General features: G+C 40.9%; 1 protein-coding gene across 1 annotated transcript in view; it reads left to right on the top strand.

Annotated features, from left to right (window-relative positions):
- The first annotated feature begins 7,803 nt into the window (after nt 1–7,803).
- Nucleotides 7,804–25,440, top strand: part of UPP2 (uridine phosphorylase 2) — a 28,536-nt gene continuing 10,899 nt past the window's right edge. The window contains exons 1-5 of the mRNA XM_023743632.1: nt 7,804–7,878; nt 11,268–11,385; nt 20,134–20,248; nt 22,761–22,970; nt 24,737–24,883. Of these exons, the coding sequence (XP_023599400.1) occupies nt 7,817–7,878; nt 11,268–11,385; nt 20,134–20,248; nt 22,761–22,970; nt 24,737–24,883 (652 nt within the window). The 5' untranslated portion in view covers nt 7,804–7,816. The remainder of the gene's footprint in view (nt 7,879–11,267; nt 11,386–20,133; nt 20,249–22,760; nt 22,971–24,736; nt 24,884–25,440) is intronic.

Raw genomic sequence — 25,440 nt, 5'->3', positions numbered from 1 at the left:
CTTCCTGGCCACCACCATTTTACTCTCTGCTTCTGAGTTTAACTATTTTAGAATCTATATAAGTGCGATCCTGTGGTATTTGTCTTTCTGTGCCTGGCTTATTTCATTTAGCGTGATTTCCTTCAGTTTCTCCCATGCTGTGGCAAATGGCAGGAGTTCCTTCTTTTTTAAGGCTGAATAATATTTCATTATTGTTTGTATATACCACTTTTGTATTCAATCATCTATCACAAGTCATTTAGGTTGTTTTCATATCTTGGCTTTGTGAATAATGCTTCAATGAACATGGGAGTAGAAATAGCTCTTCCAAATCCTGATTTTATTTCCTTTGAATATACATCCAGAATCTCATGTATATTTTAAGAAAAAGATTTGGAAAAATATAAAGCTTTTCCAATATTTTCTTCCCTACCTGCCACTCTCCAACAGTGAGTATGTATCTAGCAGAGAAAGGCCAAATGAGTTAGAATGTGTCAGAGTCATTGAGAGAGGGGAAGCTACAGGCCGCCTGATTCATTGTCCCTACACATAATCAGTGTGGATAAATGGAAAGCTAACTGCATTCAGCAAAATGTATCACGGGAATGGCTTTCCTGTTTGCCAGGCACTACTTGCACAGAGCCATCCAGGCCGCTCATTGTATCAGCAGCTGTGTGTGAAGTCCAACTCTGTTGCAGAGCCTGGCTTAGAGACAGTACAGCCACAGACACACGTCTGGCCGCAGCCCTGAGCGCTCCTGGACTCTTCCCTTCAAGCTCTCTTGTTTGAATAAGGGATTCGGATTCCATTTCCCATTTTTTTATTTGCCTGTTCCATATTTTTTAAACTATGTTGAGATAATAAGATAATAAATGTTATTAAAATAATAATTTTCATTCTTTATTATGTGCTTATAAACCAGGTATTTAATATATTTTTTTATTTTATCTTCCCAACACTCCTGCATGGTAGTTATTCTTATTTCCATTTTACTAGGAAAAAACATTACGTTTGAAAAGATGATGAGCTTGCCCAATGATATATGAGTCCATTTGGCTTAAAAAGAATTATCTTTTCAGTACACCATATTGCCTCTGAAGGTGCAATTTGTTAGTCTACAATTTTGAAACAAGACAGCATCCATATTCTGTGATAGAATTGTGCTCACTGTTTCTTTCTGCTTCCAGAGCCAAGAATATGGCTTTTCTCTAAATACAATGACTTTCCATTCATCCACACACTGATTATACTCCAGGACAATACATCATTTGGTATATTGTTGGTCTATTCTTATAAATCTCGATGCTCTTCTCTCTTCAAGTTTATTAGGGCCATAGTTCTCTTCCTTAGCTAGTTCAACTCAAATAAAAACTTGCCAAACTTTGCAATATTTTTTCAACTTTGAAACCGAATGGTGACACTGTTACCAGCATTCCAGCTTCTGCATCTTGTTCACCAGACTATGATCTCATTGGTGTGGGAATGAAGAAGGGATTAAGGCAAAGAAGTGGAGAATTAAAATTAGGCGTGGAACATCTTTGCGTTTTGTTCCCCTGACCCTTCTCTCACCCCAACAAAGGAGAGCCAGGTTCTGATGAGAAGAGGGAAAAATATCCAGGAACCCGGACTATTTGTTAAAAAAACCACATGTTGTAACATTTAAGAATTATGGACTTAAAGGCATTTATTTTAAAATATTTTCAAATGAAATTTGTTGTTAAAAAAATGTAGTGCGCCATGCTGTGTCCTACTCTGAATGTTGATTTGCAGTGTTGTTGCGCGTCCAATGAATTAGAGACATAGATACCAAGCATTACCGGGCACATAAAGGCATCAGTGCATGCTCATAAAAGTAAATTACAGAATAGAGCAGAATTCCGTGAAATGCTGATATTGGAAAGACATGATCATAAGTCCAAAAGCTGCTTGTGTCAATTCTTTAGAGACAGAGGCTATTTTTAGTGCTTAACAAAAATCAAGGCTACTTTAAAGAAAAATTTGAGCCCTTTTCTATATTCTTGATACTGAACTATGTGTTTCTTTTGCCCGAGGACCAAGTCAATTCAAAAACTCCTCTAATTTTTACAGTATCATCTTTGCCAAGTATGTGCAAGGGACAGGGAATACTGAGTCACGTGGACATCTCTTCCAAAGTAAACAAAGACAAAGACTGTTGGGTAAAAGTTAGCATCGGTGAGCTTTAAGGTATGCAAGTGCTGGCCCTGGTCAGAAACAAAGAATGTCAGCTCGCCAGCTGACGTCATCGTGGCCCCGTGAGGATCAACCTTGGAGTCGACCCCGGTGCCAAGGCAGCTGGGTTTGCAGGATGCACGCTCATGGTCCTGGCCTGCAGGAGGCGGGGACTGGGCCTGAAACCCATGCACTAGACTGGGACCGTGGAATCTGCTCATGTAGTTATACATACTAAGTACATACTGAAAAGTAATAGTTTTACACATGCAATATACAGATGATGTATCATAGAATTGTACACTTGAAACATATATAATCTTATTAACCATGTCATTCCAATACATTTAATTTTTTTAAAGTAATAGTGTTTAAATGGTCCTCAGAAGGCTATCTACCAACTTCAGGCTAGTGGTTACCCATGGGGAGAGAGCAAAAATAATCTAAAGGTAAAGAAGGTGGGTAGCGCCCTAGCGGTTTGGCTCAGTGGATAGAGCGTTGGCCTGCGGACTGAAGGGTCCCAGGTTAGATTCTGGTCAAGGGCACATGCCCAGTTGCAGGCTCAATCCCTAGTAGAGGGCATGCAGGAGGCAGCCGATCAATGCTTCTCTCTCATCATTGATATTTCTATCTCTCTCTCCTTCTCCCATCCTCTCTAAAATTAATAAAAAATATATTTAAAATTTTTTTAAAAAGAAGGTGGGTAGGGCTTTAATGGATTTTTTTTAAAAGTCTGTGTTAAATATGGCAAAAAGTTAGCAACTGTTAAATTTGTGTGGCAACTGCACAGGCATCTGTTACAGCTTCACATTTCTATATGTTTGAACTCTTTGACAGTTAAAATTTACCGAATACTAACATAAAATACTCTCAGAAATACCAACCTTGATCACAACCGAAAATGAAATGCGAATCCAAGGTGAAGTGTTCAAAGGAGTCACACTTCGGAAGAGCCATGACATTCCTGAGGTGAGGCATTAACAGAAATGTGGATGTGACCGTGGTTATGTACTCAAGGTTTTCTACTTCTTTAGAAAAAAATTAATGTTTAACTCCAAGTATTGCAGCGAGTAATGTTAGGAGAGTATCATAAAGCATACTGTTATCTGTCACTCAGCCAAACCCAAATTAGAATCAGTCAGCTTTGAAATTTCGTGACTTTCTGGGCTTGGAACTCACCACCTCCACGATGGATTAGCATTATTTTCCCATCTGAACCCTCTCGGGCAGCAGCAGTAATAACCTCATTTTTTTTGTTGTTGTTAGAGGTTAGGAATGAACCTTCCTTAGTTCCAAGGAAAACAGGCCTTCCTCTCATTTCAGGGTGAGGTTTGTCAAACCCTCGGTGCTTCTTTCCAACTGATTTCCCAGGGTATTTCACGTTCCGGTTGGGGTTCCTTCATCTGGTGCTAAAAAGACAAACACAGGTTTTAATCTCCAGGGCAGGACGTTACAGGGTCTCCAGGGCAGGACGTTACTGGGATGGGCGACCCACGGGCAGTTAGCAGACTCGCAGGCCAGTGCCTTTAATCCCCTTTGCAGGGGCCGCTCAGGAGCAGACAGCACTTGCTGCAGGCAGGGTGTTGAATCGGATCCAGCTTTTTGGGTAAAATCACAGGGAAGTGGTAAGCTTGAGATGAGCTATACTGTACATTTAAGTATGTTGACAGAACAGTTTAAAGATTCATTTAAATTTTGGCAACGAGATGATTTTATAATCAACATAGGGGCTATTTTCTTCAGGAACATCCAAATAACACCCCCACTATGGCTGAGTTATGCACCCCTTTTCCAGAAATGAATGAAGTCAACAACCCTTCGGACCTGCAGGGTGAGGTGTTACACTCCTCACGTCCCAGTCCGACTTCACCTTTAAGACCCAGATCGAATTTCCTTCTCTTGTTGATGCCATTCTCCTTGGACTATTGTCTTCTTTAAAGAATCCCAACATTGAAAAAGAGTGGTGAGCCCTGGCCTGGGAGCTCTGATGGTTAGAGCATCATCCTAATATGCCAGGGATGCAGATTTGATCCCGGGTCAGGGCACATACAAGAATCAACCAATGAATGCATAAATCAGTGGAACAACAAATCGATGTTTCTCTCTCTCTCTCATCAGCCCCCCTTTCTCTCTCCCTCTCTCTAAAAATCAATGAAAATTTTTAAAAATAAAATTAAAAGAGAGACAGTGGTAGAATAGAAAAAGTTCCCATGGCTTTGTAGCTGGACAGAATTAGGTCTGAATTCTGGTTTGGGCTAACTCCTTGTAGGATCTCAGTCGCCTCATTTCACCTCTCTGGTTTCTAATGTCCACTGCTGGAAATGGAGAAAATAACAAAAACTACCTCACAGGGCTGTTGCGAACGAGATCGTCCAGAGTCTGGCCCCGTGCAATGCCGAGTTGATCACTGTTGTCACTGGCATTCTTTCTTGTCCTTCAGATTTCTATTCCAAGTTCAAAATGACTATTATTGTGAACTTAGAGAAGAGCTTTTAAATTTTATTTCTTAGTGCTATTGATTCCAAATATCTTGCTTCACTTAAAAAAAGGGCTTTTCTTGAATTTCTGTTTGATCTCCCGTGCCTTCCATTTCCTTTTCTCCGACATCATCAAGAACAGAAACATCTTAAAATTGAAGTCGAACATCTTCAGAAGCCAAGTGTTTTCAGTCTTAAGGGACCAAACCGCCCGAGGCAGAGATGCCCTCCGCCAACTTCTCTGAGGGGCCTGTTGACTCACTGAGGCACCGGCGTTGGTTACGGCCAGCCACTGGGGAACAGGGAATGCCAGCTTTGCCACACTGTGGGGATTGTAATCCCAGTAAGAAAGGCCACCAGAGCAGCCAGGCCAGTTGTAAGTTAAATCCTTTTCATTTGAAAGCTGCCAGAAATATGACCCTGAGAACAAGGACCATTCTCCTATATTATTATGCCACTTTGAACACGAACAAACTTAGTTCATAGCAGGTGCTTATACTCATTGTGTGGTAAGTAGGACATCTCCTATGTGGAGTCTCCATTTACCTCAAAACAGACTACTAGGACTCAGTGTGTATTGTAACTAGTGTAACCTTGTGTTGGCCTTTCTTTATTGTCTAATGTAGCAGAAATCTCAAAAACGGAAGGCCACTACGGCCCTGACTGAGATGTTCTGGTGCCAATATGTGGAAGTAAAACCAAATAGAGCTAATAATAGTTCTCTAAATGTGACACTTTTCTGTCACCTCTATGCATTTTACACACAGTTCCCTGGGCCAGGAGCACAGGCCTCTCATATTCACCCACCTCTACCCTCAGCAATATTTTTCAGGATTACATTTTCCTCAAGACGCAGCCCAGGCATCCCTTCCTTCCAGAAGCCCATGTCTCCCAGGGCTGGGCGTGAGATTCCCTTGTGCATTTCTGTGCTACATGCTCTCTCCATTATCATTCAGGTGACTGAACTTTTGCAATACAGTCCACACAAAAAAATTGTTGAGCAACAACCTACCTTAAGAGTAGGATGGAGTCATGAAAGGATTGAAAACTAGGGAAAATAATTTCAGATTACCCAGAGGACATTCATGAGTACTCTACTTGCATAGATTCTGCAAGACTATTCTTCATTTCACCCAAATGATGACACTTGCCTTAATATCCTCAGGAGTCGTTATATGGAATCCATAAAACGTTGCTGGTGTCCCTGGCACTGTTGGTGACTGACAGAATTTGCACTGGAAATAGACATGTTAATTAGTCTAAATAATTCCCTGGAGTAATTAATGATTTAACACTTACCTAATTAGCTAACACTTTCACCTGTCAGAGCCAGAGGTAAATGCCAGACTGGAATTTGGTCATTATACCCTAAAAAATTTTTTGAGGTACAGCATGGGATACCAAAAGAAGTGTGAAGCCTCCCACCCTAGCCAGTGTTGCTCAGTTGAACGGAGCATTGTCCTACGCACCAAAAGGTTGCAGGTTCAATTCCTGGTCAGAGTGTTTGGGAGCAACCGATTGATGCTTCTCTCTCACATCAATGTTTCTCTCTCCCTCATATCAATAAATATATCTTCAGGTGAGGATTAAAAAGTGTAAGAAGCCCCCGTGGTAGGTGGTGGGCATGTTGAATCTCAAAATTGCCAGTGGTTGTGGAGAAAGGGCAGCAGGTAGACCCCTTTGAGGTGGGCCATGAGGTAAAAGATGTATTATTATCATAAACTGGAAACAGTACCTACTCTCCCAAGTTATACAAGCAACACACAGGTTCAGGCTTATTTTGCCTCCAAGTTGTCATTGCCTTTTCCACGATTAGTTTTCTTGGGTATTTTTGGATAACTTTAAGTAAAGATACAAATGTCTAATTGGTAGTAGCAGTAGCAAGATTTGGAGTGCTCTATTAGTTTCCTATTCTCTTTCCTTCTTGTAAACTTCGTTAGTAGGCCAAGATGGACTGAAGGAGGCCAGCATGGAATTCAAGGAGTTTGTCCAAAGTGGCTATCACCAGGAAGAGGAGTATCTCTAAACACAGTTAAGATGTGCATTTGCTTCTTGACTGTGATGCACACTCTTACAGAGAAATTCAAGCACATTATGAAATGCCTTGTATCTGCTGCTGTTTGGGTGTTTGTGAACATTTTAAGCGCTGGTTTGCTTGCAAGCCATGAGACAAATGTCCTTAAAGCTCTCACCAGCATAGAACTTCAGCTGATTGCCATGGGAGCTGGGAATAAAAAGAAAAAAAACACACAGGATGAAGTCCCTTGAAAGTCTTCTAGATTTGTCCATCCCCAAATTGTACAGTAAGAAGCAGGAGAAAAGCAGTGAATTTGTGGATTTCTTCAAAGAGACACTCTGTTTTCTGAAAATATTAGACCTTATTTTGTTATTTTATTTGGATTGACCTCCAACAGCTGCTCCATCGGATTTCACGGGCAGCCTGTGGTTTTTAGCTTAATGAAGCCCTGGGAAACAGATTTTGTTTAATTATCAGACCTTCTGTGTGAATTTGAATGGGCAGAGTTCAGATGAAGAGGCACTCTGGGGTCATGACTTTGCATGTTTGTCTCACTTGTGAACATAGAATGAAAACAAGTTGATGAGGGGTAGGATGGGGTGAGAAAACAAAATGTTTGGGAACTGAAAGTTCTCCCGTGTACTGGGCACGTTTTTGAGACAACATGGCGGAGTTCCTGAAACCAGTGGAGGACGTGGATCCACATACAGTTGTCCCAAAGTAAGTAAGTAAGTAAGTAAGTAAGTAAGTAAGTAAGTAAGTCGTGTGCCACACCAGACCCATGCTGGGATCAAGGCCAGAGGAAGGGAAAGGCACACCTGTCTACAGTGACCAGCTAACCAACCTAGTCAGAGAGCTAGGACGCCACACCTTCAAAGGGAGCCTATCTTCTTAGGGAAGAGCTGTTGTGAGAGCTGGGCTGTTTTGTAGTATAAAAGGCCATGTCAAGGAGGATATTTTTTGAATTGGTAGGGAGTTATGCTAGGAATAAAGTTCCATTATTGATTTCAGAAGAAAATGTAAGTTTTATAAGGGAGGCTGTCATTCTTACTTGGAGCTGAGCTATTATGATTCACCTATAATTTAATAGCAACTGACTATATATTTCTTCCCTGACATCAACTGAAGAGTGACTATCCACACACTACAAAGTATGGCTTCGATTTTACCTGCTTCCAATAAACCCATGAGATCTGACCAGAATACACATGTTGGGTAAGTAATTTTGATGTTTTATTTGTTTTGATTAGGTGGATGTTCTTTGGATTTTATATTAAATATTCAGAAGATCAACCTCTATCATTACATAAATGTCTTAAGTTTAGAGATGATATAGTTGGAACCTAGCTCATAATACAAAACAAAATAAATACAATGCAAAATGTCTTCCCAAAGATATTTTCATTCCTTGGTTCTTGGGTGAATCTGGCTCATCTAAGAAAGTGGAGCAATATGTCAATTATACCTCTCACTCTTTAAAAAAAAGGAAAAGAAAAGAAAGTAAAGCCAAAAAACATGCAAAAGATTAACCAATCTGCATGAGTGAACACATTCAAAGTTCAGCCTGGAGTTCAGCCTTTAATTCCAGGACCATGGGCTGAAATATCTGAGAAATGATTAAAGGGGCCTCCCTGTGCCTAAGGGAGGTTTAACTGTGCTGCAGCATATTATGAAGTGATTCCATACGCTTTATGATAGACTTTACATGGAATTCACTCCTAAAATTCCATGTATGTTCTTCATCTCAGGGGTAGACATAAATCTGCCAAAACTGTCTAAAAATTTAGCTCCAATTCTTGCCCCAGGTTCACAGAACATAATCGAGCATTAATCTTCAGGAGGCTTAAGGAATTTTTGTGCATTCCCTCCGATTCGCCGAGTTGTATCAGATGCCTTGCTTAGAGCCTCCGTCATGTCATTGTTTCAGAAAATGTTCCATTTACCCATCCCAGACAAAGGTAGTCTCCTACCACGTGCATTTGCTCAGGCATGCCAAGGAAAGAGAAAAGGAAAAAGTCTGAAGATGAAGGTGATGGTAAAATAGAAAGACTTCTCTCAGCCAGCACTTTTCTCTGGTTACCAGTGTTTAATACTGACCATGCTATCTCATGGCTTGCTAAAAGAATGTATTCCCAATACCACCTTTGGCCCACATTTTAGAGAAAGGAAAGAAAATGCAAAACAAGGTTGAGGAAGAAATAGCACATATAGTCTATTTAGTAAAAATTATATATTTTGGAAAGATTGAAATATTGCAATTGCCAGAATCATACTGGGTTGAATTTGGCATAATGGCCAAAGTAATCTTTCCTTTGGTAAGTAATAGAGGGATCATCTTAGAAGTGCTTTTGGTGAGCCCAAAGGGATACAAACCTTCTATAGACATGCCCCCCACCCAATTCTCTGACCAAGGGATCATTAGCTATTGAAACAGGCCACCAAGGAAAACTAAATAATGAACAGGATTATTATAATGAATAGTCCTAATGAATTAGCAGGACTATTATAATTGATAAAAGAGAATATAGTTAATGGTTTGAGAATTTCTTTTTGAAGATAGGAAAGCTGGAATACATCAGTGATTTTAAAAATACCAAGGCCCATATCTTCTTGACAATATAAATTAGAATTTCTAGGTTTGGACTTAGTTAGGTACCAGTGCTTTTTAAAGCACCCCACGTGATCCTGATATGGAGTTAGAATTTGAAATCACTGAAGTAGATGAATGGCACTCTCTTCTAGGGTAAGGATAGAGTCAGCTAGGAATCCAAAGGAGAAGCATCAGAGAGGGAAAGCAGTTTGGCAGAGTCAAGCAGAAAAGTAAGAGAAGTTGGAAGAGAAAGTGGATGGCATATTTCTCAAACTTTAATGTGCACAGAAATCACATAGGAGTTGCTTATCAGACAGATTTTGATTCAGGAGATCCTGCGTGGGGCCTGAGATTTTGCATTTCTAACAAGCCTCCATGGCAATGCTGCTGGTGAATCGACACACTTTTTCCAACAAGGGATCACTGGTGCATGTCCTCCTGCCTTTCACCAGGAGAGGAAAGGAGGGTCCTTTTGCTTGGGGGCTTTGAGGCTTGTTCTGAAGTAGTAAAGTGTACTAACCTCATGGAATGCTTTATTTTTTTAAACCAGCCATGATCCACTAACTAATTAAGAATTTGTTACCCTAAATGTTTTTGAGCGGAAAATTAATAGTTCCACTTCCCGAACTTTAAATTTAATTTAACAAATAAAATTTGTTAAGACTGGGGATTAAAAAAAGATATATGAGACAGCTTGCATGAGAAAATTCACAATTTTTCTGGAGAGACAGAAAATTAACCCTTGAAGTGCTATCTATCAGCCTTAATGTGAAATACATGCTTTAGGAGCACCGTGTGGGGTGGGAATTCATACTGACTGGGGAGGGAAGATGCTTGGAAAAAGCCTTCCAGGGGGAGGTGATATTTAAATTTGACCTTGAGGAATGAGTAGGATTCCCACATGTGAACAATGGAGGGAAGGAAGAAAGATGCTTCAGGAACAAAGGCCTAAAAAGGGATTTTCAACTTGGGTTGCACATCAGATCACCTGAGAAGATTTCAAAAATATTTTTCAGTCTCTAAATTCAGTGGGTCCTGGGCACCAGTGTTTTTAAACTATTTTTTAATGAGCAAACGTCATTGGAAATATAGAAAAACACAAGAGTTTTGTTAAAATGTGTAGAGGCATTTACTGGGAAATGGAAGGAACATAGAGCGAAGAAGTCAGATAGTTCTTGGCAGAGAGGGCTTGACCCGCTGTGGTGTGGGGTAATGATTATTGCTAATGATTACAGTTGTGTGTAATCACTACTGCAATACCAAAGACGGAAGATGATGTGCCTTATAAATATGAATTAGATGGAATTAAGGTCATTCCTACAGCAGCAGTCAGCTCACCTCTTGCATTATTTTACTGAGAGAGAGGAAGAACAGTAGCCCAGCTCCGCTCATATAGGCCTCAGGGCAATCCAGCAAAGCAGTTATTTTTTTCACTACCCCCACTTTACAGATGAGGAAAATTTCAAAGAACAAAGATAAAATAGCTTACCCAAGGCTGCACAATGAGTACATATATGGTTGAACTGGTGGTGGAACCCAGGCAATCTGACTACAGATCCCAGGAGCCTATGTTGTACAGCCTCCCATGCAAAGAAGGAAAAGGACCATGAGGGTCAGACAAGAACGGGGTAGAAAAGACGGTTCCATAATCTACTGGTTGTAAAATCTTGCTCAAGTTTCTCAACTTCTGCAAGTCTTGGCTCCTTCACTTGTAAATTGCATTTATTAGTATTGCTTACCTAATAGAATGTTTATTAAAACTATATGTAGTTTTTATGGCAGTGTACAATTTTCATGCTTAAAGCTATGCCTGTGTGCACAGAAAATATTAGCCATTATTATTATTATTATTATTAGTGGTGCTGCTGTTTTTATTATAGTAGCATAATAATATTTGCTTCATGACAAATCATTCAATCCTAAATGAAAGTTTGTGTCCAATATTTGGGCTAGCGGTTATCATAGGCTTTCTCTCTAAATTTCTTCACATCTTTTTTTATATTATTTTTCCCAGAAAAAGTTTTGTTCATGTTAAAAATCCTTACCTGGATTCTATGGATGAAGACATTCTCTATTGCTTGGATTTGGGAACAAAAACACACAACCTAGCAGCAATGTTTGAGGATGTAAAGGTAAAAGTATTTCTAACTTTGGGGAAAACTATCATGTTTCCCCTGCTGATATATTTTCTTTTATTTTCTCATCATAAACCTTACTCATTCAGCTGGTAAAATGTCAGAGGTCCCAATAGGAACTGGTGTTCATTCTCTGAAGCAATTTGGAATGTATATATCTCGAACAATCATTTCCATTCCAACAAGACATCAAGGTTCCCAAACTAAATCTAATACATGCATGGTTATTGGGCTGCTCTAGTTCCTAGAGATAAATACCATTTTATTGACAATACTGCTGGGTGCTGAGAATTCATTATGATTCAGTTCACTGTTTAACATCTATATTAATAGCTGAACTTATTCACATTTTATTAAATCATGGCCTAACTCAGCCGTGGGCAAACTACGGCCCGCGGGCCGGATCTGGCCCGTTTCGTGTTATTAAGATTTTTGTTATTTCATAAGAAATATTATGAAAAATTGTTTATGGAATATTGCTAGGGAAATTGTACTTCTCTAATATTTACTTTATCTTACATATATATATGTAATAAAATCAGCTAATGTCCATTATTTAAAACTGGGAAAATATAACAAAACAAAGCAATAATTTTTAAAAATACACCTTAAAAAACTCCTACCATCTAAACATAGACATCAACCTATTTTCTTTTCTCCCAATTCTTTTTAATAAACAGATTTTAAAATAGTTGGAATTATATAATTGCATCCTAAATTTTTTACTTCACTTTATGTCATTAACATTTTCCCCATATTATGTCATTTTCTTGGAGACACATTGTTTATGGAAGTCAAGTGACTAAGTCATACATTATATAGTCTACTTTTGACCTTTATGTAAAAGTATTTTCTATTATAAACACCGTTGAAATGGGTACTAGGTGTACTGGTTAATAATGAGGATTTTTTCAATAGATGGAGTTACACGTATGATTATATATATGCGATTTGATATGTATGCTATTTCATTGTATTGACAACAAGCTTCAAAAACTTCATAAATCAAATTTTCTGAAGGTGTTAACATCATAAATATTTTTATAAATGTCGAATTTCATGCCAAAAAAAGAGCATTTGCGTGGTTTTTTTTAATTAATATATTTTATTGATTTTTTACAGAGAGGAAGGGAGAGAGATAGAGAGTTAGAAACATCGATGAGAGAGAAACATCGATCAGCTGCCTCCTGCACATCTCCCATTGGGGATGTGCCCGCAACCCAGGCACATGCCCTTGACCGGAACCGAACCTGGGACCTTTCAGTTCGCAGGCCGACACTCTATCCACTGAGCCAAACCAGTCTTGGCTGCGTGAAGTTTTTTAATTCATTACTTTATTTTGAAGAAAAGTGCTGCTGAAAGTTATCATATACTTCGGGAAGCTTATGGTGAATATGCTCCATCTCAAGATACTTGTGAACACTGGTTTAAATGCTTTAAAAGCGATTATTTCGATGTGAAAGACAAAGAACGTCCAGGTCAACCGAAAAAGTTTGAACACCAACAATTATAAGCATTATTGGATGAAGATGCGTGTCAAACACAAAAACAATTTGCAGAAAGATTAAACGGTGCTGAGCAAACAATTTCTGATCGTTCACAAGCAATGGGAAAGATTTTAAAGGAAGGAAAATGGGTGCCACACCAACTGAACGAAAGACAAATGGAAAACCGAAAAGTCATCAGTAAAATGTTGCTTCAATGGCATGAAAGGAAGTCTTTTTTGCATCGAATTGTGACTGGCGATGAAAAGTGGATTTATTTTGATAATCCCAGATGCACAGAATCATGGGTTGATCCAGGTCAACCATCAACAAATCGCTTCGGAAAGAAGACAATGTTCTGCATTTGGTGGGATCAGGAAGGTGTGGTGTATTATGAGCTTTTAAAACCAGGTGAAACTATTAATACTGATCACTACCGACAACATATAATCCATTTGAACCACACTTTGATCGTGAAACGACCAGAATGGGCCAGAAGACACCCCAAAGTAATTTTGCTTCATGATGACGGACCATCACACACTTGAAAACTACTTAAAGACACGTTAAAAGATCTTACCTGGGAAGTATTAACCCACCCGCTGTATTCACCAGACCTTGCTCCTTCAGATTACCACTTGTTCCAATTGATGGCACACGCACTTTCTGAGCAGCACTTCAAAACGTACGAAGAAGTAGAAAATTGGGTCTCTGGTCTGCCTCAAAACAAGAAAAGTTCTATTGGGACGGCATCCACAAATTACCTAAAGATGGGGGAAATGGGTAGCTAGCGATGGACATTACTTTGAATAAAGCACTTTGGATGTTTCTCTTGAAATTATTGTGTTTTCTTTGATTTCAAAATCCACATTATTAATGCAGATTAACTATTAACCAGTTAATAATACCAATGAACAGTTAACCAGTTAATAATGCAGATTAATTGTTAACCGGTTAATGCAGATTATTAACCAGTTAATAATTAATCTGCATTATTCGCCAGTTAACAGTTAATCCGTATTATTAACCAGTTAATAATTAATCTGCATTATTAACCAGTTAACAGTTAATCCAGATTATTAATAGCATTATCTTCCAAGGAAAGGAGAACTGTGGGTGTATAAAACTTCAACCTTAAAGATTTTGACAATTAATCCTATTTTCTTACTATATTCTTTAAGTTTTCACTAGCTGGTACTGCAAAATATCAGTGGCTTTGCACAATGTAAGTTTATTTCTTATTTATATCAAGTACAAAAAAATGGGTGTTCCCAGTTGATATGTGGCTTTCCTCCAACTGATGACTCAGGGACCCAGGCTCCTTCCATCTTGATGCTCTGTCACCTTTGCGCAGTGACTTGCAAATTTTCTCTGAGTGTCAACACCCATCCGGCAGACGGGAGAAGACAATCTGTGGGATCACCAATGGGAGATTTCTGTGGGCTAGGACTGGAAGTGGCACCCATCACTTTTGCTCACATCCTAGTGGCTGAACTGAGGAAGATGGCCTTCTCTAATTGGAGAGGAGGCTGGGAAGTAGAGTTTAGTTGTATTCCCAGCAAGAAGGAGAAGCAGCTTTGGTGACTTTGTCATACTGACTGGAATGCATCAAAATTTAAAAATATAGTGGAGGAGCATTAGACCTTATCTACTCAAACTCAACCTCTAATATGTCTTTTATAAAATTACCATCATCACCTCTAATCTCTCCCTAGAAATTTCAAGCAACATGAAAAAGAATTACCCTATAACACTCTATAATACACATTTTAGAAGTGTTTATACTCTTTTGTAAACATACATCATACCCAAGCTGCAATAGGACCAGGTTAATAACAACATGGCAAAGGTAAGTCTTTTGAGATAGCAGGCATATTTGAAAGTGAGTTAATACTGGCAGCCTATAGAAAAGCACTTAACACATTTTTGTAATGCTTCAGACTTCTTCCCAATGCACTTTTATCTTCTTTGTTGAAACCAGGACAAATAATAATTTCGTTTGGACATAAATCACAGTAAGCGTCTCTTAAGGTCAGTGCTGGTTGGTGGTCCTCAGCTGTATTTTACTTCTCATTAAGGCAGCCAGACTTAAAATTGTGGCTGGGGGTGATATTTAGTAAGTCTGATTTAAGGGTAAGGCTTCAAGAATGAAAATGCTCTGTCTATACCTATCATCTTTATGTCACTAGAAGCATTCAGAAATTCCTGTTGATTACAGCAATATCTAGAGTTCAAAGAAGAATTCAAACTGTAAGCTATTCTAACATCTGTTTTTGGTTTTATGGTCAATCTGAACAGTTGTAATTTACATTCACTGGCACTACACAATGAGGTTATTTTCAAACTACTGTATTTTGAAAAAAACAAAACAAAACAAAAAACCCCACCATCTTTGTACTTAGAACTTGAGCTAAGTCTTAATTGTCCATACCAACAGAGGGAGAAATTTTTATAAGTAATCAATAGTAACTTAGAAACTCACTTTAGACCATGGTCTTACTCTCTTTGCTACCCAGCCTGTATGGCTCACTCCCACTGCAGTTCATTACCAACTTTAAGCCCCATCAGGGAAACTCATCAGAAGCCACAGAAAAGACAAAATGAGGATAGAAGAGAAGCAGAGGGCGGATAAAAGGATAATTACATCCCGTAGTTGAAATTGGAATATTGCTAAATGGAAACAGAACACATCATGTAACCAGACCACCCAACAGTCATAGTAAATCATTTGTGAATGGGGGTGCCTACTCTACAACCTCAGTTCAGTATTTCCTTAGACAGATATTCTTTCTCCCTGTGCGTGACCTCACCAGTAATCCTTCTGATCCTCTGCCTAGTGCTGCCCACCTTGGCCAGGCACCACCAACTGCCCTTGTCTCACTGGACTTGAACCAGCTTCTTTTGTACTAAGTTCTGCAATACAGAAACAATAAGCCAGCTCAAGAGCAGGGCAGGAAACTGCTACACGATATGACAAGTAGTACTTACCATTTGTCGAATGCTCAGAAGGCACCTGGCTTTGTACAATGTCCTCTGCCATAGTCGATCCTATTTTCTCCTTACAAAACCATCCAAAGGGTACTGTGTTTTCTACGTTGGAGATGACAATCGGAGGCACATAGAGAGGCATGGGTGACACTCAGCAAGTTGCTTAGTCAGTGATGGTTTGGGTGCAAAGCCAGATTTATCTCCAAGGGCAGGCCCTTCACCACCGTGCTGGCTTATCTGTCACTGAGCTTCTGCAGGCTCTGCACCTCCCCGCTTAGCTGAGATGCCCTGATGGCTGTGCTACCTCGGACCTCTGACACCTGCTGCTGCTCATCCTGGTACCCACCAGGCTGGCAGCTCATCCATTTTGCTGGGAGGCCATTCTGATCCTCTCCCACATCCACTGCTCCCATCCCTCATGGATCCCTTATAGGCTATTACACAAGCGCCTCCAAGACAATTTTATAACCATTTTATTAGATGTGATACTCTTGACTGCCATGCCTGTTGAAATTCCAGAGATGTTAAATTGTGAATACAGCAAAACCAAATTATTGGAGCTGATGAAATACTGTAGTGAGATTTCCAGTCCACAATAAGGCCTGTTTCAGGAGAATTTCTTCTGAGTGAGAAGAAATTTTTGATGTGATTGTTTTTGTAAAGCTTTACGTGAACATAGCACATTTTACAATAAAAACTTCTGACTGGGGATTTGGGATGAAGAAACATGTCTACACCTCATAGTTCCCCTTTTGCTATGTTACTTGCATCCCCCATGCTCAGTATTTACTTACCGAGCATTTAGCCTGCTAATGCCCAACAGGAGGCTGCTGATGTCGCCTGAGGAGCTCGCTCATGTTCCCTAGGAATTAAAACACCAGGAAACACCGACTTGAACAAAAGCAACACTTGCTTTGATTTCGTGATGATCTTTTTCTTTACTAATTAAGCACCACAAACTTGTGTGTCTTATTGACAGGTCAATGATGCAAATTAGTTAACTCATGAACATAACCCATAACATCTACACATACTCTTAGATAAGTTACTAAAAAATAAAGTAAAATCATTAATGTTGAGAGCTGCCCCTCAGTTCTGACCCCAGTCATTAAGGCAGGTGGTTGCTACTTTTTATCAACAGTTTGTCTGCGTTGGTGGGAGCCCCAACAGGATGAAAGCATTTGCACTGTTTATGCATAAGGAGCTCAGGTTGCAGGACAGCGGGGAGGACATAAAGGACATATGTGCCGGGAAGGACTGATACTGTATGTACAAAATCGGTCCCGTGCTCTCCATCAGCGTAAGTACTCCAGGCCTGCACTCCGGTAGCCATCAGGGCTCGCAGAAAAAGAGGAAGCTTCTGTGCCTGGGGTTCTTTCCCCTCCTGCTTTGCCTTCTCACACAATTAAATTAAGTTTCCAGGTGTGACATTCTTTGCTGGAAAAAGTCCCAGGGGCAGAACATAGCATTCTGTGTCACTTTAGTTTATTAGTTACCACTTAGCTACTCACATTAGGGGAAAAAACCCTCAAAGCACACTTCCTTTCTTTAGTTTGTGACCGATTAAGCCACCAGTAATTTCCTTTCCTCTGTCCCTTCTCCAGCTTTGGGAATTTTGAGCTTTAAGTTTACAGGGGCCAATTTTCAGGCTTGCCTGAGGCTGCCGTCTAACACTGCAATAAGCCGGCTGAAAAGCTGGTCATGCGTTTCCACAGAGCTCCGGTGAATTGCTCTCCTGTATTTACACTATGCTGACAGCTATGGGCATACAGTGTCCTAAGACAAAATGGAAGTGGATTAATTTGCAGTTGTAAGGAACACATGGACCATTCCCTCTGGGACTCAGGGTGGCACACCCAGAGGGCAGTGGATAGGTGTGTGCATGGAGCTTGCCTTTCTAAGTGTGTCTCTGCCACAGGGCTGGATTCTGGAACAGTAGCTCGAGTCTGTCACATGGCTGGACACTGCAGTCCTCATAGAGGGCAGAGCCAGGCTAGGGAACGAGGAGGAGTCCTCTGCAGAGTGTGACAATTCTAAGGAGCTGAATCATATCTGACTCCGGCACCAGGGAAGAGCCAGCAATCCTTGATTACTCTAAGTACCTGGTGAGGGAAGGATGGATGACCATGGCCGGAAGCCTGGAGTAAAGAAGGGAAAATTACCCAACGCCCAGGGAGCCTCTAAGTCAGTGGTTCTCAACCTTCCTAATGCCGCGACCCTTTAATACAGTTCCTCATGTTGTGGTGACTCCCAACCATAAAATTATTTTCGTTGCTACTTCATAACTGTAATTTTGCTACTGTTATGAATTGTAATGTAAATATCTGATATGCAGGATGTATTTTCATTGTTACAAGTTGAACATAATTAAAGCATAGTGATTAATCACAAAAACAATATGTAATTATATATGTGTTTTCCGATGGTCTTAGGCGACCCCTGTGGAAGGGTCGTTCGACCCCCAAAGGGGTCGAGACCCACAAGTTGAGAACCACTGCTCTAAGTTCATCTTCCATCTGGGTCAAGAATGCCTGAAAGTTGCTTTGGGTTCAAATGAGAGAATCAATTCATTTGTTCATTCGACAACTATAGAATATCTATAATGGAAGGAAACTCAATGTTGTTTGATCTAGGCAAATGTTGTCTTACTAACTTTTGTTTGACATTTAGACTACAACTGTCATTTTGTTTCTTGCACAATGAATGGGTGAGGACAAAAAATAAGGTTTCTAAAACTGTGAAATTATTGTAAATAAGCAGTAAAACTTAAGAGTAAGATATAAAAACAGCAGTAATATGGATCATGCCCAGAGGTCAGGCAATTCAAAATGGGCCTCCCTGGGCATACAGAGGATTTCCAATTTAGGCCCCTTCTTTGAAAAGTCTTTCTCTCCAGCAGCTGAGGGGAGTGTGTGTGTGTGTGTGTGTGTGTGTGTGTGTGTGTGTGTCAGAGAGAGAGAGAGACTTTAGCAGAAAGACACAAGCCCATTTGTCATTTTGCTACCATATCACATAATAAGTGATCATTATAAACCTATCACATATCTGAAGTAGAAGGAACCTAATAGATCAAATAATGGTTCGTTGCTTAATGTGCAGCTGAGCAAATGAGATTTAGAGAGTTTGCTCTTTAGTGGCAGAGTCAGGGCCAAAGCCCACACGTGTTCATCTTGGACATAGAAAATAATTCAGGTTTGACTCGTGTCTCCAGGAGACTTACAATGCTTTTGGAAGTCAGGGCATATTCCATGGAAACCAAATGTGGGAACCTCAGAGGCTCAAATTTGTCATCGTTTAATATTCTTGATGACAAGAAGGAGGGAACTCATGGGAGGGAACCACGGTCGTGGCTGCAGTGGTTTTCCTGATTTGCTAACGAGACCATCAGTGGCAGACATCACCTGCTGCCAAGATGACCCTGCTGCTTTCGGCACCCAAGTCTCTGTGCCCAAGGGCAGAACTAGAACACACGTGACCCTCTGATGCTAGGCTAGGCATAAAATGGCCTCTGATTCCGAACTCAGCTCCAGCCACTGCAAATTCCACATGAAGGATCGTTCTGGAGAGTTACTAGAACATATTGATCACCAGGAGTTGCCAAATCCTCTTGTTGGCCCCTCTTCTGGTGACATTGACTGTCCGGTTCCAAATGCTGAGGAAAACCGGGATTATGGTTGTAACCTGTCACAATTTACCCTCACCTGCACATTCACTATCCACTCTACATAGCTGGATCTGGATGGAACCCACGTGTCTACTCTATGTTCCAGAGCTCACACAGAATTTGCAGCAAATGAGCAAGGCCACCTGAGAGCAATGCCTCAGATTCACCATTTCATTTAGTGGGGTGGAAAGGGACTGATCCCCTGGCAGCCAAGTTTGTATTTCCTCGATATCAAATCAGTCTCGGGAAAAAACTCTATTTCGCAGGCTCAGCGTAAAGAGCCCAGAGGGAGATGAGCAGGGGCACTGCCCTGACACACCAGTACACCGTGCCATCGTGGGCCACCTTCCTTTTGCTCCCGACGACCAGGCTGCACTCAGCTTACCTGGCAGGGAGCTGCCGCTCGCTGGTCCTCACAGATGGGCACATCTATCAGCGTGTCATGTAGGCGTCAGTTAGAGCTGACTTACGGTTTCCCCAGCTTTGGCAAAGTCATAATGATTATGTAAATTTCTCTGAGGGCTGTTAACTTGTAATGAAGAAAGAAAATACGTCCTGTGCATATATCAGTTTGTGAGATGTAGAGTGACGTTCCCTTTCTCTCAACAGCATGGCATGGGGATCCCCTCCATTTTGATCATGCTGCATGAACTCATCAAATTACTGCACCATGCCCAGTCCTGTGATGTCATCATGATCAGAGTGGGTACATCAGGGGGAATAGGTGAGATGTTTGATTTCTACTGTTAAATCCCAGGGATTGTTCCCTGTAAAGCAGCTGCCAAAAGACACCAACATTCCCCAAACCCAGCAGAAATCCAGATGGGCTAAGGAGTGTCAGGAAGCTCAGCTTGAGGACATTTAACAAAATTAAAGAAATATTTTCTTTTTATCTCCCTTTTTTTTCTCTCCATGGAAAACTGGAGTGGACTTAGGTGTTCTTATGGGGAAGAGTGGAAGAATTGCTAAGGAGTATGTTTTCAGGATAAGAGAAAGTTTTGAGGGTTACAGTAAATTTTGAGGTGTAGAGATTTCATAAGTGACAGAAACAAGTGCTTTCAAGTAAAAAGAAATAATCACTATTAATTGTCTTATTTGTCAGCTAAGTAAGCACACATCATAGGAAAACATTGTTTTTAGCTCATGCTGGTGACTGCATCCTTTTTCTTGGCTGTTTCTTTTCCTTATCAACACAGCAGAACAGGCCACGCTGGGCCTTTAGGGAAGGGCCAGCTAGAGCTTCCTCAAGTCTTCCCAGAGCTTCCCCTCTCCCTGCCTCCTGGCTGGTCAGGCCTCTGGGCAGGGCCTTCTTCATGCTTCCACCTTGAGCTGAGGTCAAGTTATTTTTTCAAGCTTTTCTTCAGGAGCAGATCATGCGAGGAGCCATTTTACTATGTCGCCATGTGCAAATACAGACAAAGCATTGTAACTGGAACGTTTGGCTGACAGAGTGACAAGACTGAAGGAAAATTCTAAAAAGGGCCGAGATTTTTGTCTGAGAACTACACATATTTGGAGCAAGAAGGGACCTTTAGAAATCCTCAAACAAAACACTAGAGAATGACTTGTCCAGTATCACGGAGCTTCAGGTGGCTGGGCCATGCTTCCCCAGAAACAGACATATTTAGAAAGACTGGGCTCTTCCCACAACTGTGGTCCAAAAATAAAGTCCACCCGAGGCGCTCAAAGGTGGGACTAAAGTGAAAGGACTTCTATAGATGTCCATCCCGACAGAGGGGAATGTGAGCATCATCTGTGCCAGATGAGCTATCCTTCAAGATGCCTTTCTTTTGGCCTCTGAAAGACTTTAACTAGGATACACATCTCCTAACACATCTAAATATTAGCAAGACATCATTTTGATGCCCACATTTTCAGCTTCCTTCTCAATCATTTTCCTATTCCTAGGATATTTCAAATAATTCAAGGAGCCACTTGTTTGACTTATTTAAAAAGTGTCTGACCCACCAAGGCTCATTCATCAGAGCCCACCTTGGGTCCCTAGGTGGATCTCCTAAATTAACCCCATATTGATCAATACTGAAAGTTATAAAAACCCAGAATGATATGGCTGTGCTCGATAGAAGGCCAGATAGTAAGTACTTAAGGCTTTGTAGTATGAAAGCAACCATAGACAACACGTAATGAACGAATGTGGCCGTGATCCAAGAAAACTTTACTTACAAAGACGGTCTGAATTTGGCCCATGGATTGTAGTTTGCAGATGTCTGCCCTATGGCATCTCTATGGAAGCATTTGCTCATTCGATACATTTTTATTGAGTATCTATAATGCGATAGGCATAACGCTAGAACTGGGGAGACAACAGTGAACAATGCTCTTGACTTTATAGAGCTTATGTTTAATCAGGGCCATAGGCAAACAAATGAGTAATTACAAAAAGTGAGCTGAATGTTAGAATAGGAGTCTAGGGCACTGCCATGTATAGTCCCTTATTTTGGAACTAAACAGAAAACAGAATGGGTCAAAGACTGGGTCAAAAGCTGGCCCTGAGGAAATTTACTGTCACCCACCTATGTTGCCTTTTTATCTCCCCTGTCCCCCCTCCTGAATTCAGACCTTTGGAAGGAAGTGACTTAAGCCCACACCTGAAAAATGAGTTGGTGTTAGTCTGATGAAAAGGTGTGGGGAGGACAAAAGAGCATTCCAGCAGGGAGAAGAACAGTCCAGAAAATGGTTTCTCAAGTCCCTGTGACTTAGTTACTAAGGCCCATGAGCAAGCCAGACTTCGTAGCCCTGGAAGGTCAGCCAGGAGGCCTAATTTACATGGGGTCAGAGAGGGGAGGGGGGGATGTGAGGAGAATCAGAAGGAAGGGGGGATATAGATGCAAAGAAATTACAGTAATCAAGGAGATGCAGAGAAGATTAAATATCAAGTAGTCACATCATTTTAGGCAAGCTACTTGCTGGCAGGCTCATTTAGTTTATTCCTGACCTAATTTATTCAAATTTGAGCCTGAAGGCCAATACTAATTTGCATGTCCAAGAGTCATGTTTGTCTTGAAATCTAAACCCCATCACATTGTAAATGTGAATCCGGGAAGACAGCACATGCAAATGCCTGTTCTGAATGTTATTATTTAATTGCATTTGGAAAAAAATAATTTAAAGGATGGAAAGAGGGAGAACCATTAGCAACGAGCATTAATTAATGTTGGCAGAATTGATTACATACTCTGTGTCAAAGTAACCACTCATTTATTCCCGCATCCCAGGGGTCACACAGGGGTCTGTTGTAATAACAGACACAGCTGTGGACTCCTTCTTCAAGCCCAGATTTGAACAGGTTGTCTTGGACAACGTTGTCACCCGAAGTACTGAACTTGACAAGGAACTGGCGGAGGAACTATTCAACTGCAGCAGAGAAATTCCTAACTTCCCAACCCTCATTGGACATAGGATGTGTACCTATGATTTTTATGAAGGTGAGAAGAATTTATAAATTGTGAAAGCAACTCTTTGTTATTCAAACCCACCATTTATATGAAAACCTTCACTTTAGAAATTTAAAAGTTGGGGATTTAAAAAGGGACTGAAACAGCCTTTTTAACTTCCTATAGCAGAGGAACGTAGGAATAGAATGAGCAGCAGAGAAACACCCATAGTGACTATGTATTGAGTGAGAGTGGGTTAAATCCTCCAAGAACAAATTGAAACTAAAATGCAATTAATGATGTTAGCAAAATCTTCTCTCTGTTAAAGCCTTTCATTTCAATTGATGACTCTGGGAGGAGGGGAGTGTGCTGATTCTGTGTTTCTGCCATTTTGGGGTACGATCACCTACAGCGCAAAGTGACCTGGTACTCAGGAAAGAGTGGGACCCAGAAAACAGTTAGGGGAGAAATTCCAAAGGGATGGGTAGTATTGAAGTTATCCTTTTTTCTCTCAGCGACAATTAAAGTGTTCCCAAATCAAGTTGAGGAGCAAATTGAAGGTGACTGCTAAGTAGCTTTTGTAACAAGGGATGAGAAGCCAGGAGAATAAAGTGTCAAGGGCAGACCCTGCTCATTCCAAGAAAGAAAGAATCTAACCGGGGGTGGTACCATTCCTTGGAGGGCATTCTAGAAAAATTGTAGTGTGGTTGTGTTTTAGTATGTTCACCAAAGTACACATTATTTCATTTTAAATTATTTTTCTTTGGATCAAACTTAGGCTATTATATTACAATTTTAAAATTACATATGGATATAGGCTATAGTATCTGTAAATGTTACTTCAGGTTAGTAACATTTTATTTTATAACCTATTATTATAAAACAGGAGGCATGCTGGGTGTGATAGGGTGGAAACTCTCTGTCATAGATTTGGCCGCTTCGTTGTGAAGGTCAAGGGTGGGTATAAGGCAGAGCTTACAAATGACAGCCCGTTGGAGCCCTTGGGCGTGTGGTGGGGAGAAGTCTGTTCCCAGAGCCTGCAGGGTGGAGGAGGAGTGAGAGCATTAGATTTTTTCCACCTCCTTCCAGCCCCACTAATTGATACAAGAGAGATTAAGTGATAAATGAACACCCAGAGCATCACAGAAGGGAAAAGGTGATCACCAAAGGGTGCAGCAGCTTAGAGCTGTGTGGAGAGAAGAAGGTGGACACATTGGTACCATTGTCACCATGGGTAGATGCAGAGTTGCAGTGTCCAAACCATGGTCCTGCTCCTCAAGGAGCTCAGCGCATCACTAAGGTTTGAGGTCTCTTCTCCCCCAGCTCCTGGCCCCGGGCCATCCCCCAGTCCCCGGAGCCAACCAGAGATTTTCCTCAAAGGGCAGATCTCTCAGTGACCCTCAGGGTCAACGTTTCCTCTTTGAAAGTAGCAAGTAATCTCTGGAGTGACAATTTGGCACTGCGTGAATATCTTGTAACCCAACTCTCTTTTACCCAATGATTTTAGCCTGGGTTACAAAATGATGATTTTCTAATTCCATTATCCCTGGGCACAGTGCTGGTTGCCGTGGCCACCTGCCCCAGAGCCAGGGCACTCAGCACCGTGGAGACTACTCTCTACACAGGAGACACTGGAGTTGGGCACAGCCTTGCTCCCGGTCCAGTGATAGGAAGACTCGGTCAGCGGGTTTATCCTACCTGGGGCGCAGGCCCAAGGGTCAGAGTCGGCTGCGGAGCACTCAGCTGACAGCAAGCCTCTTGGTGGTGCCGCTGCCACTGTCCTCATCAGGTTGCTCACTGCTCTCTGTCTCTTTCAGGCCAGGGTCGACTAGATGGAGCCCTGTGCAGCTTTTCCAGAGAGAAAAAGGTAGATTACTTGAAGAGAGCACATATAGCTGCTGTCAGGAATATCGAGATGGAATCTACAGTGTTTGCGGCCATGTGTAGACTCTGTGGTCTGAAAGGTAAGTTCTTCATGAATGTCTAGGGTGCAAGTCTCTTCTTTTATAAAGTTACTTTCACTCTGCAGGAGAAGAAAAAGCTATAGAGTCCTTTAGGTTGACTGCATGCCTTACAATTGTTTATAATATGGATTATCTCACAACGTCTTGTGAGTGGGCAGGATATTATTCCCACCATGCAAATGAGGAAACCAAGCCTTAAGGGTCAAAAGCAAGTTGCCCAAGGTCACCAGCCAGTGGGTTATGTAGCGAGGACGTGACAGAAAGTTCCACTTTCTTCATCTGGGTAGTGGCTGCTATTTTCTATTACAATTTAATTTATCAAGACATGACACAAATAACATATTTCAAAAATAGTGAGTGGAGTAGTGGTGCATTTTTAAAGTTAATTTACATGCATTTTTGCTTTTTCCAACTTCCTATTTTGAAAAATTTCAATAATACAGAAAATTGAAAGAATAGTTTAATAGATACCTATATGCTCTTTACCAAGATTCAATAATTTTTAGTATTTTGCCACATTTGTGCATGCTCTCTAGGTGTGTATATATATATATATA

Source organism: Myotis lucifugus, unplaced genomic scaffold, assembly GCF_000147115.1.
Source record: "Myotis lucifugus unplaced genomic scaffold, Myoluc2.0 scaffold_5, whole genome shotgun sequence".
In the NCBI taxonomy this organism is placed as follows: Eukaryota; Metazoa; Chordata; class Mammalia; order Chiroptera; family Vespertilionidae; genus Myotis; species Myotis lucifugus.
Note: the sequence above shows the minus strand (reverse complement) of the source record. Positions and strands in the feature narration are given on the sequence as shown.